The sequence below is a fragment of the Pelecanus crispus genome, chromosome 10 (genome assembly GCF_030463565.1).
Source record: "Pelecanus crispus isolate bPelCri1 chromosome 10, bPelCri1.pri, whole genome shotgun sequence".
Classification (NCBI taxonomy): domain Eukaryota; kingdom Metazoa; phylum Chordata; class Aves; order Pelecaniformes; family Pelecanidae; genus Pelecanus; species Pelecanus crispus.
This window is the reverse complement of record NC_134652.1, coordinates 3,573,546-3,586,610: the sequence shown is the minus strand read 5'-3', so window position 1 is coordinate 3,586,610 and position 13,065 is coordinate 3,573,546. Positions and strand designations below refer to the sequence as shown.

The following is a 13,065-nucleotide window of genomic DNA, read 5'->3' as shown; positions in this document are numbered from 1 at the left end:
AGTCTGCTTGTTCAGGCCTCGTGCTCCCAGCATAGCTCATCTAAAAAGAGATTTTTCAACTTTTGTTACTACTACCCCTGTGTAGCTCAAGGAGAGCGGCACCCCACCTTGAATGCGAGCAAGCCTACGGTAGCAAACACCTGAAGTCATTTCAGAGGAAATTCTCCGAGTAAGCTGGAATAACAGAACTCGTGGCATATTTTGGTGGGCTTCAGCGCCACAGCCTTTGCAAACTGAGCACGTAATGCCATGTAGTACCATCTGCTGATTTAGGTGGATTTTATTTTTCTCTTAGGGTGGAGGAGAGGGAATCAAAGATGCTAAGAGAAGTTTGAGATGTTTTTGTGCGTTGGTTTTCTGAAGAGCTGAAGAGTCTGCCTCCAAGGACTTCCAGAGAAGCCCTAGGAAGGGGTGCTGGAAAGGTGCAAGGTCTTGGTTTGCATCTGGCTGTGCCTCGTTTGGTGTGTGGTTGGTTTTGATCTGGCTGTGCCTACTTTAACTGTAAAACGCGTTCTGAGCAAAAGCGTCAGCATTTCGGCGACTTGGATGAACTGTCTAATAGCGGAGGAGAGAAATACATGAGGTAAGAGTCCACATACTCAGAATATTTTCCCCACCCTCCCTGTTGTTCAGCAGTAAAAAGAAGTTCCAAATCGAAGAAGATAATTTTTAAAATTTCAGCTCTATGCTAGAAGTATACCTGCGAATACTGAATTTGCAGGAGATGGCTGTGTTGGGTGTCCTGTTACTGCAGAAGCACACTGCAAGCCAACTAATTAATCAAATATCTGTCCTTGTTAATGAAACAACAGTGCCATCTTCAACTTGGTAACACGTTCGTTTGCCGCTTAGCTAGCAAAAAGCAGTTGGTTAGATAACTGCGGCATTAATTTTGTGCTAAGATTGGGATATCAGTTGATTGCGAATGCCCCACCACATAAACGCTTTCAGTAATACAGTGAGAGAATCTCAGCATGAAATAGATTCTTCTCTAAGAGCTCTCTAAATCTCATTTAAAGTGGCATGCAAATCTGTGCAGAATTTGGCATGTATTAGAGTTGGTTTGTTTCTCAGTATAAATCTTGGAGAAAAAAAAAAAAAAGGCATTTCAGCTCTGGCCTTGGCAGAGTTCATTTTTACTTCTTTCAAAATGCTATTCTTGCAGGGGAGCTCTCTTGAAAGCTACTTGAAATTGATGTAAAAGATAAATTGTTTTTAACAAAAAAACCCTTGCTGAACAGAATAACTTTTTTCATAATAAATTTCTATTAAAGATAAACCTCAAGAGAAAAACCATCTTAGTTCCAGTCCGTCTCACAAACCCCATGTTATTATGATTTTCTACTGCGTAAGCCCATTTGCAGCACGGTTCAGGCTGTCTTTCAGCTATTTACATCAAAAAGAAATAGTTTACTTTTGAAGAGTATAAAGAGGATGAATGAAAACGTTCATATTATTTCAGCATCTGTTACTGTAGATTTTGCAGAATAATTGATTGTTGTTTATCAAGATCAATTTATCTAGCTCTGAAGGTTTTTGAATGTAACCCCTCCTTTCAGGGAAACGATTTGTTTGCTTGCAAAATTACATTTTAGTGTATACCTGTTTGTGCTGCAGTAATAAGCCAAACCCCTTATTCTGTAAGTTTTCACATATCTTTTTACTAAAATACTTCTAATACTAAATTTAGCAAGTGTTACATACGAAATACTAAATTCAGCAAGTGTTACATATTCGTATGACGTCTTTATATTTTTTGTTACGGAGCTGCAGATATTCTCTACAGCCTGTTCCTCTGCTTCCCAATTCTTGCATTCATGAACTTGATTTTGCCACCTGTCAGCTCTAACAAGTTTGTTTTGCTCAGTGCTGTTTTTGTAGCAGAAGTATCTGTAGGTTTCCTCTCAAAATGACCTTTTCTTGAAATATTCTCTGTGCCATGTGGCTCTCTTCACTTTGAGGCTTCATCTGGTTTTGTCTCTTCTTTAAGCCTCCCCATGATAACTCCATAAATTTAATTAGTGAGGGCTATATATTCTTCCAGCATTATGCATGATGGAGATTATAATTATTGGCTTCAGAAGCGTTTTGCCTTAGATGAAATAATAATATTTGTCAATAGACTGACAATTGTGAATAAGCCCTACGAAAACAAGCGATGAATCTAAGTATTATATAATGCTGCTATCACAAATATTTGCCTGACACATCTGATTAGGAGATACTAAAGGTTCGCTTACCTACAATATTGCCAAATTTGGAACATTGCGTTGGCGTTCGCCCGTCTTCAGTGCCTATCGCAAATTTTTCCTGTGCATGAAACTCCAGTGCAAAGAGATAAGCTGGTTTTGTGAACAAGTATAGGCAGTAAAATTTTGTCGGTGATAAATATTCTGCTTTTCTGTGTTTTCTCCCCAAAGCAACTATATACTTAGAAGGTTTACAACAGAAACTTTATGCTTTAGGGCGGTTGCCTGTGTATCGGTGTTTGCACAGATGTCATTTCCCATGAAAATTTGGCCACATAAAATCAAATAACAGACCTTTGAGAATTTTATTTTGATGTGCTCATTAAACACAGGCGAGAACTTTGTAAGTAAAATCTCTGAAATTCCTTCGCAGCGAGACGGCTCTAGTCCAGGACTGATGAAAAATCTCTTTGCAGTTGCAGCTCTTGAGTTACATTTGCCTGGGCTTGACTGAGCCCCAGAGCGGAGGACGCTGAGCCTGCTTTTTCTGTCATCTTGTTTTCTGCTAGGGACTGATACCAGTGCAAAGGGAAGCCAAAATGAAATTTTTCAGAATTTTTTTTTTTTTTCCTTCCCCCTTCCTTCCTTCCCCATTTCCCAGCCCCTGCTGTTATTTATCGCACAGCATGGATGTGCACTCAGCTGACTGAGGAGCCTGGCTGAAACGTGAATCACGGGCTAATTGCGTCCCTAGGAAGCACCAGTGACTCGCTATGGGCGTTGGGTTTACAGCGAGCGAGGCAAAGTGCTGCAACAAGGTAGAGGGGAACTGTAGGGCCGCTGAATGCTGCCTGAAAACTATTTTTATGCACGACTGTTAATTTTGGAGTTGAAATCAGCGGGAACCTCTGTGGGGTTTCTCTGTTTGGTTTGCTTTGGGCTTAGTGTCCCTCAGCTTTTGCTTTTTGTGTTTGTGAAATGGAGTTACTGTGCTGGGAAAACAACGAAGGCTCGCATCCGTAATAACGAGTACCCCAGGACAGGCTTGGAACACGGCTATTTTCTAGGCGGAATTTGTAATCGTATTGAGGAAAGAAACAGAACCAAAATCTATTGAGTAGCGGCTCATCAGCGGAGGACGGCGCCGTGGTGCCTGAAGCCGGCGGGGAGCGGAGTCGCGACCTGCCTGACTTTCTAAGGGAGCGCCGGCGTGCAGCGGCGCTGATAGCGCAGGGTTCGTTGTGTGATAAAAGGGGCGACGTGGAGACAAGGCGTAAAATTTGGTCACCTGGCTCAAGGCACGCACGCAAGGTGGCCGGCTCGCTCAGGCTGCTTCTTTCTGGCTAATCCCGTCTTCTAAATCGTAGCGTTAGGGATTGGTGTGGTGGATTTTCTGGTTTTGGCTTCATGGGGGGTTTTGTAATGATTTTGAGAAGTTATGTTAATGAGTTTATTTTTTGCATGCTGGCAGTAGAGTGAACTTTTTCTAATTTTGTTGCTGTATAAGGGATTGAAGACAGAGTTTGAGGAGTCACAACCATTTGGGTTTAAGCATATGGACCGTGGGAGGGTATCTAGCAACAAGCTTAGAAATACAGGTGGGTTTTCTTCTTTTCTAACACAGTCACACGATATTAGCATGAATCATTTTAAGACATTAGATGCTAATGATTGGATATGTTGGTGACTCGTAAGATTGCTGAATCGGAATAATTCAGGTTGAGGACCGAGTTGCCGAGGGCTCTACCCGCTTGTGCCTTGAAACCTCCAAGAATGGAGCCTGCGGAGGCTCTGGGCAGCCTGTGCTCTGCTTTTCTGCCTCCAGGGAAAACCTTTCTCCTTCTACTCAACCTGAGCCTTCCACATTTCAGTCGACGCCCCTTCTGTTTACCTTTTTATTACCTAGTTCGTAAATGTTAAGGCCCAAATCCTGCAAGCGTTTGTAGAGCGGCTTAACTCTTGGCATTTAAGTAGGCTAGGTGAAGCAGGAATTAAAGAACGCCGTAGTGTCTCCTTCTGGGTCACGTTAATTGGATGACATGGCATTAGTGCATGCCACATCCTGGAAGAACGGGATCCTCATAAGTACTAATCACTTGAAAATTAGCTTAATACACTTTGAAGCAATCTCTGTTAAATTTCCTATTTCAACCTGAAAATCACAAATGCCGAGGATCCAAAGCATTGTCAGCGTTAGGAAGCCATTAAGATCCATTTTTTCTACAAAGCACCTTACAGTCTGGAGATAAGATGAGAAAGAATGTAAGTTAATTAATGTGCGTAGGAAACAAAAAGATGATGAAAGCCACTGTTCTCATCATTTAGTTACCTGACTTTGCTGTACTGATGATATCTTAGGAATTTAAGTCGTCTTGTTGTATTTTCACTTTGTATCGCCATGTTTATTAATTTTAATAATTATCACTATATCTAACAAGTTATTTACAAGCGAACCACTTCCATGTGGGCTCTGTGCTAGCTCGTTTAACTTGTATCACCATGATTTTAACCTGTTTCCTTTGCCACTGTTGCATTGAGAGTTAAATTTCATATTCTATGGATATATTTTCTGTTGAATAGTTGGAGAGCGCCTCAGAACTTCAGTATCAAAAGACAAAATTAAATACTGAAAACCAGCATCTATTAATTCAAAATTTCAAAGGAGTAAAAAGTAGCCAAATGAATAGTTGACAGACCTTTGAGTAGTTTTTCCCTCCAACAACTACTTAAGTTTGTTTGTTCCCCCCATGCAGAAATTGGCTACTGATCTGATCTAGTGAAAAGTTTATTTCCAGAAGCTAAAGGAGCCTTGTAAAATCTATTGAGTACTTCTGACCTTTTTGACTAAAGGGAAGTCTAGCATGAATTCTTCAAGACGCTCCTTCACGGAAGTAATTCACAATAAAGGCCTCAGGATAATGCACAAAATATTAAACAGAAGACTCATTTGCTCATATAGATTTCTGTTCAAGGATTAAAATTCACGTGGGATGGTAATTTAAACAGGAACGGAAAGGGCAGTTCTGCTAAAAGATAATCACAGAATAAAACAGGCTGTGAAGATTTCAGTCCATGTGAGTTCTGCGTGTTTTAGTATTGGTACAGTTTCTGCATATCAATGCAATCTCTTCTTAATAGCAAGATTTTGCTAGACTTCAGTATTTAAGTTGACTTTGTGCTGACAATATACCCTAACAAAACTCATTCGATCCTTAAAATTTTCAATGGTGAATCTACATTAGTTTGTAAAAGATAGACGTGAAAGTTTGGCTTTTGTTTGTAAATTTGTCTTTTCGTTTGTAGACGATGATTTTGAAACTGTTTTGTGACCTTGGTTTATGAGATACTGATGCTAACGGAACAGATTAACATTTGATAAAGTGGTTGTTTATTTGTACTACTTAATCACATTTTTTAATGACTATTTTAAATACTGTCTGGAAAACGCTTAAAGACACGATGCTGAATACTTTCTACTGACTGTTTCAGACTATTGCTGCGTAGTTGGGATTTTATATCCAGGCTTTAAAACCTACAGTGATGGTGTTCCCAATAAAAGTTTTTCTGCTGTGCCTGAGCCTAGAGCTCCCTGAGAGGCAGCACAACTCATCCTGTCCTTACCGGAATCCCCGTGACCGCAGGCTGGTGAAGCCCTCGGGGGAAGGACTGGAGCCTTTCCCCCTCTTGAGAGAAGCGGCTAAATGGGTGTTTAATTGGGAGCAGAAGCAGAATTGATGGGTGCTGCAGTTAACGGGGCTCGTCCTCCTGCAACAGAAGGTGTCTGTGTCGCCTGCGTCTGAAATGTCTGCCAAGTTCCTGAATGTATTTCTCATAGCAGAAATAAGTAGAATTTTGAGGGAGATGGGGAATCAAATTTAGATGTCTTCCTATTGATTTTGGTTTTTTTGCTACCTTGTCTTTTTAATAGTGTTTACTGAGTTTCCTATTTCCTATTATGGGCTCAAGCTGCGCCAGGGGAGGTTTAGGTTGGATAGTAGGAAAAATTTCTTCATGGAAAGGGTAGTCAAGCATTGGAGCAGGCTGCCCAGAGAGGTGGGGGAGTCCCCATCCCTGGAGGGGTTCAAAAAAATGGGCAGAGGTGGCACTTTGGGACATGGTTTAGTGGGCATGGTGGTGTTGGGTTGATGGTTGGACTGATGATCTTAGAGGTCCTTTCCAACCTTAATGATTCCTAGTTTTTACTTTCATTAAAAATAATCCAGCCACCAAGCCAGGAAACATGAAATTATGACTCTTCCCTGAACTGGTTTAGTGGTGGACTTGGTAGTGTTAGGTTAATGGTTGGACTGGATGATCTTAAAGGTCTTTTCCAACCTAAACGATTCTATGATTCCATTCTATTTATTTAAAAAAAAAAGGGAAAGTGACCTGGTTTTCCTTTTTTCTTTGATACTAAGTAGTATGTATTTGTCAATATGAAGACATATATATAATTATATATAATATAATAATATATTTTGTCAATATGAAGACAAAATAGAAACAGACATAAAGAGACATAAAAGACATAAAAACAGATTGGGCATCTTAGCAAAAAATATAAATTTAATCTGCAAAATAATTGTATTCTCAAAAACCTACTCTTAGAATGTTTACTAACAGTATCGGCATTTTAGATACTAAAAAGCAGCTAAAAACCCCTTAAAGTACAACAGTGGGTTTTTTTGTCACCTTCTACACTGTCTCTAGCTTTTGTGCCACATCGTATTAATATTCTGAGAAGTCATCTTGAGGGGGAAGAATTTAATTACATGGATTGTCTCTGCATTCTAGCTTCTCATCTGTGCTGTACTTGACATTACAGGATGCAGCTGGGTAGTCAGTAGGGCAGCTTACTCGTTGCTCTAAGGTGCTGTTTCACTGCAGTTTAAAGAATATCTTTTTTTTTTAATGTTACTGTGTTCAAAATTGAATCATATTTAAAAAAAGAAAAAAAAGCGCAATGCCAATTAGGGAAAAGTTAAGGTTTTCTCTTCGAATTATTGATTGGTCCCATAAGGGCATTGGTTATATTTTCCTTATATATCTTCCCTACGTACTAGTGGGGTGAAAGAGCTCAAGAGCGAGGAGGGTCCAAAGCAGGAGCGTGCTGTACGACAGCCTGCGGAACGTGCGGTAGGGCAGCCAGGATGATCCTCCTGGTCTGACACGGACGCTGAGTGACAGCGTGCGGGGTCCAGTGCCCTCAGACAGCCACGTTTTCAGTGCACCTTCAGTGGTTTAATCCGAGTTTTAGGTTCTGTTCCTAAAAGGTGTTTTGTCGTAAAGGGCAATCACGTAACTCTGTGCAGCACTGGTCAGGCAAACCCTTTGTAAAGGCGCGGCATGTGTCATTGCATCTGCGTTTAAGAGTAGCTTTAGCACCCTTACTAATTAAATGCTGCACTTCTTTCCCAGGTTTCAGTACTGTATGTGACTTGGGGATGAGCAGGAGCTCCTACAAGGCAGTCTGTCTTAGTGGTAGTTTTATCAGGGAATTTCTCTTTTTATCCCTTCTGGCTACTTATCTTGCCTTAGTAATTCAGTCTCCTCATAATTCCCGTTTTGCACTGTCTCCTGGTTTTAGACTTCTTGCCTGCAGCATATATTCTCCTAATCTGTCAAAAAGCTGAGCTGATTTTTGCTAAAACGTCCCCCGGAAACCTTGCATGAGGCGGACGCCCAGCATCGATAGCTGCAGTCCAGACGGCGGTTCCGGTGGGAAATACTGAAGAGCCAGACCTGCCTGCTACGCTGTTAGTCTGTCGGTAGGGAAACAACTGAAATCTGCGTTTCTGAACTCATTTCATTTGCAGTGAGTGTAAGGGGTAGAAACTGGAAGGCTCCTGAACTTCAGATCTGCTGACCAGAAATCAAGATTTAAAAAGAAAAAATCCAACTGGGTTTTTTAGCTAATCAAACAAAAATAGTTTCCCTGATAGAAATGCGCTATGTTGTACCTTCTCAGGTTGCCCCGAGCAAGAAGTGGCACAGGGGTGAGCTCAGAAAAAGGGAGGCACAGTAGGCTTTGGCTACTTATATGCTTCTAAACATCGCTCTAAAGGATGGATAAACTAATTGGTTCCTTCCCCTGCATGGAACAGCATCGTTCCCTTTTCTAGTTAGCTGGTAAGTAGAAAAGATGGAGCTGAAGTTTTCCATCCTTTTTTCCTTCACTTCTAGGCAGCTAGGAGATGATGTATAAAGAGCTCCAGGTCTTCTGCCTAAATCAGAGACCAAGTAGAAAATTAAGGGGTGCAGGGGGAAATCCTGTGCTTCTCAGGCCCTGCCAACATTTGTACCTTCATTTTCGTTTGTAGCTTTACTGTAATTAATAGTGATCTTTCTCCATTTTCATCTGTACTATATTGCCCGATTTTCTGAAATACTCTAGTAGTGAGATGCATTTGTTTTCATCTTACCTGCAGCGCATGAAAATACTCAGTTGGGGTTTTTTTGTGACTCTAATGGAGGAGGACAATTAAGTTGTCAGTATGAAACACATCATCAGGCTCATGATGGCTTCATGTCCTGCCCGCTGCCTGTCTGTTATTCCTTCACTGTAATACAGCACATGCCAAAATGGGGGTCTCGGCAGATGAACTTTAGGAGGGGAACCTCTGCTTTAGAGAAATACGAAGCGGTATCCTTTCACCTTTTGCACCTGATGTGTTTCTAGTGAGTAAACTCCAAGTTATTTTCTTCTGAAGGAGAGACTGTAGCAAGTATAGACAATCTTTAACAAAACCTTTAAGCAGTTTGTAATTTTATCTGTTGGACAGCAGTGAACAAACCGGTGTTCATCGTACAGAACCGTACACCTTCACGGCAGGTCTGCGAGAGGAGCTTTTTGTGCATGTCCGACAAGTCTTCACTTGTGTCTTGCATGGAGACTGCAAATGCCTGATCTGACCGCGCCTAGCGGTGCTGGTCGTGTTGGGCAGGATGTATTTGCCACGCAGGTTTTGAAACTTCTTCGCTAATGTACAAGTACATAAAAGCCTGGGTAGCAGTGTCATTTTAGTGATAAAACTGTCAAGATTGAATCTGGTTTTCTTTGCTGTCACGTCTGTCTGTCAAAATCACTTTCTGAGTCCAGTTGTTACTGCTACAGAAATTTGAAGTATGTTGACTTGTTGGACAGAAAATGGTAAATATCTCCAGCTATGTGAAAATGAAGCTCACACCTTGCAGCACTTCACATCCAAAAGCTACAGCGCTAGTACTGACCACAATCATCTATTTTTGAACTGAAAAGTTTAGGCTTGCAAACAGGTGTCTGTTGAATTTAATCAATTAATGTTAAATTTTTTTTCTGTTTTTAAACTGTTGTGTTATTGAAAAATCAGGGCTAACAATTGGATCTTGCATTAGTGAATAAATCATTACTTTCACCCAGGAAAAAGTGGGAATATTAGTATTTTTAACCTACCTATAGATAATACATGCACTGTTCCTGCATGTGTCGCAATTAGCCGTGTCTTGACCAGTCCGATATGAAAGCCTACAAAGACAAGAACACGAGGTCATTAAAAAGTAATTTGTTTTAACATGTTTTTGCCTTCTGTGATACTTTTCATAGAAATCAGAACTTCAGGATTATTTTTTTTTAAACTTCAATATTGAATATAAAGATCTAGCCATTGGGAAAACAGGATCAAAAATAGCATATTTGGCTTCACTGAACAATGGGAAGATTATGTTATTTTGGAAAATGAAGTCTTTAATGACTGCAAGGAGAAAATGAAAGATCTATTTCTGTTATACTTTCATAAATTAAAAGGGAAAACAACAAGGAAACCAAGTTATGTGAACCTCCTTTTGCATAAAGCTTCCCTGTACCAAAGTGATGAACCATCACTGTAAACAGACACATTTGCAGTTTCCGCAGACGCGACCATGCTGGTTTGCTGGGTTTTTTTTTCCTGCTTCCTCAAATACATGAGCCTTTTCCTAGTTATTAGTGGATGTGTAGAATGTAATACTGGAAAATGGCATCTATTTAGAAATTTTGTCCCTCAGCAGTGAGGTCTGAAGGTCTGTTGTAGGGACATTGATGTCTTAAAAGGAAGAAAATGCCGTTTAAATAACATTTCCTGTACTCACCTGGCCTATACCTCTCCTTTATCACACTTTGGTTTGAAGTCTGTTACAGAAATGTCTTTTAATTTACCTATGCATTGTCTCTGACTTGGTCAACTTGAATTAAAAAGGGTTTTTTAAGGTATGCAAGTACTTTTTTGTACATAGAAATTTAATTAAAATAAATATATTAAATTAAAAAGAAACTTTAAAATGAAAATTCCTAAGTAAGTGTTTATGTAGCATTACTCTGGTTTTTTGTAAAATCACAAACATAGGATCTTTTGAAGTTATTATCAGTTTGTGTAAAACACAGACTAGTATCTGCAAAGTTTCTTCATAGTTGTTTTTAAAAGAAACGGGTAGATGCCTCATCTGTGGAAGTTCAAAGATGTGGAAAACAGATCTGTTCAGGATTACTGAAGGGAACGCTTCTGAAGTCCGGTTCCACCCTGAAGCCTGGGACCTTCCTCACCCAAACAGTTCAACTCATTGACCTCAAATAATTTGGTGTTAATGTCGCTTAACGGGCATCTCCGCACCTTCCCTGCCCTTGCTGTGGGGACAGAGCAGCTTTTTCTCTGCTTCCCTGGCAAAGTAACAATAATGAAAAATCCAACATTTGCATAAACAGCGACTTAATTTTTATGTGACAAAATATCAGACCTGTATAATAGAAAGTATTAAGGGGAAATGATACACAAACTGTTTAATGTGCCTGTCCCTAAGATGGAAAAATCAGCATTTCCTAAATGCTGCAGGCTGTTTGTTTATCTTGGTGAACATACTGTTTTCTTTGACAATTATCATCTGGTCCTGTGCCACTTCACTGTTTCAACGGTTTGAGTATTGGTTTAAAAGTTTATTACGTTACTTATATATTTCATACAAACTTATACCTTTGAGAAAGAAATTTCTTGGTTTGAACTTGAAGGCAGAGAGTGAAGCTGAAGTTTGTTAGACCAAGCTGGTCTTCAGAGGTGACCTTTCTACTGCCACCGCGACCACTGTGATTAGCAAGCATTCGGGGCGCGTCACGGCAAGGTGCTCCGGGCTGTGAACACAGCTCCTTGGCACAGCAGTAGCAGACAGCAGTTCGTAGTAGGGTCCATCGTCTTCTTTTACGATAAAAAAGACTTTTTCTCCTTCTGAAAGCAAAAATGCAAGGTCGAGTTCTGGCTGTTCTAGTTGATATTTGAAGAGGGCTTGGAAGACCGACTATGGATTTGGAACTTGGTGTCAAGTAGTAAGTCAGTGGCCTCGGAAATCCTTTTTATTCAGAGGAACGTACTCAAATGACCTAAACTGCTAAATTTTAACACAACAGCAAAGCCAGATGTGCAAAAGAACTTCCAGAAGCAGAATGTCTATATTATGTACTATTCCTTATGGGGGAAAAATCCAGTACTGGTTTATATGGGATGACACTTACTTTTTATGCTCCCTACGAGGGGTTAAGTCGTATCTGTGTTTCAGTTCCCCTTTTAAAATCTTTCGGAAGTTGACATTCAAATGTTGCCACGCTGTTAAACTTGGACTTGTAAAAATGCTTTTCCTAGTTATTGATCAACTACTAAAAACTCCTACTAAAGATACAACATTTAAAGTTTACGGGTCAGTTGCTGAAAGCCTTTATTTACCGAGGACACAAAGGGTAGTTAATAATGGCCTTCAGAGGAACGCAGCACGGTTGTCTGAGTGCCTCTTTATAGGTAAAGACATAAACACACTGAGCTGGGTGCCAGGCTGGTTTTTTTTTCTCATTAGTTTCCAGTTGGGACATTTTCATTCATCTTTGTACGCCTGCAAACTACCACTCAAACGCACAGTTAATTATCTGGCTCGTAGGCTTCACAACCTTCTCCTCTCTGCCAGTCTCCCCTGTTCCTGCTCAGTGCTGCAGGTTTATGCTGGTCACGTTTGGCCTGCCTCTCTGCTCTGCTGTTTTAGAAATAAGTTAATAAGAAGTTGTTTGTTTTTTTTTTTTTTTCTTCTCATGAGTTTTTCAAATTCCAGTGTTTACAAAAGCCAACTGTAGTATCCACGTTACTTATCCTGCTGGTACCTGTCCCCGTTATCCTGGATTGCTGAGACAAGCCCTGTGACAAAGAGTGGCAGCGACATCATCTTATTTGTGAAGTTCCTTAGGAAAATGGTTGGGTTTATTTTAGGGACGTGCCTGGTGCTCTGAGGGATTTGCTCTAAAAGAGCGAGGTTTCTGGCAGTTACAAAAAGCAAGGTGGCCAGGTCATCTGTTTAAATATTGACAACTCTTTATTTTTATTTTTCTCCCTAATTGGGGTGTTTGAGAACCATGGTTTAGTGGGCATGGTGGTGTTGGGTTGATGGTTGGCCTGATGATCTTAGAGGTCCTTTCCAACCTGAATGATTCCTAGTTTTACTTTCATTAAAATTTAATTAAAAACAATCAAACACCAAGCCAGGAGACATGAAATTAATTATTCCTCTACCCTTAACTGTTTTAGTGGTGGACTTGGTAGTGTTAGGTTAACAGTTGGACTGGATGATCTTAAAGGTCTTTTCCAACCTAAACGGTTCTATGATTCTATGGTTTTCACCGTGGGACCAGGAAAAGGTGAGAATTTTTTGTTTGAAAGAGAAGGGGAGGATGAGGAGTATTCCTGTGTGTGCTGAACACCGTGAGCGGAGAAGAAGGATAATCGGAGCCCCCAGGACAAATCTGCAGTGGTGGCATATCGCAGTGCTAGCCCGCTCAATCTGGTGCAGAACTTTAGACACTTCAGCAAGAAGTCATATGGGATTAAACACCCAA

The 13,065-nt window shown here is 40.4% G+C and overlaps 2 protein-coding genes across 2 annotated transcripts in view; one reads left to right on the top strand and one right to left on the bottom strand.

Moving 5' to 3' along the window:
• The window catches only part of DOCK1 (dedicator of cytokinesis 1), a gene marked incomplete at its 5' end in the record, with an annotated part of 331,885 nt that overhangs the window by 115,340 nt on the left and 203,480 nt on the right, over positions 1 to 13,065 (top strand).
• INSYN2A (inhibitory synaptic factor 2A) overlaps positions 1 to 13,065 on the bottom strand; it is a 32,670-nt gene that overhangs the window by 1,723 nt on the left and 17,882 nt on the right. Inside the window, exon 2 of the mRNA XM_075717984.1 lies at positions 9,622 to 9,693. Within this exon, the coding sequence (XP_075574099.1) occupies positions 9,622 to 9,693 (72 nt within the window). The remainder of the gene's footprint in view (positions 1 to 9,621; positions 9,694 to 13,065) is intronic.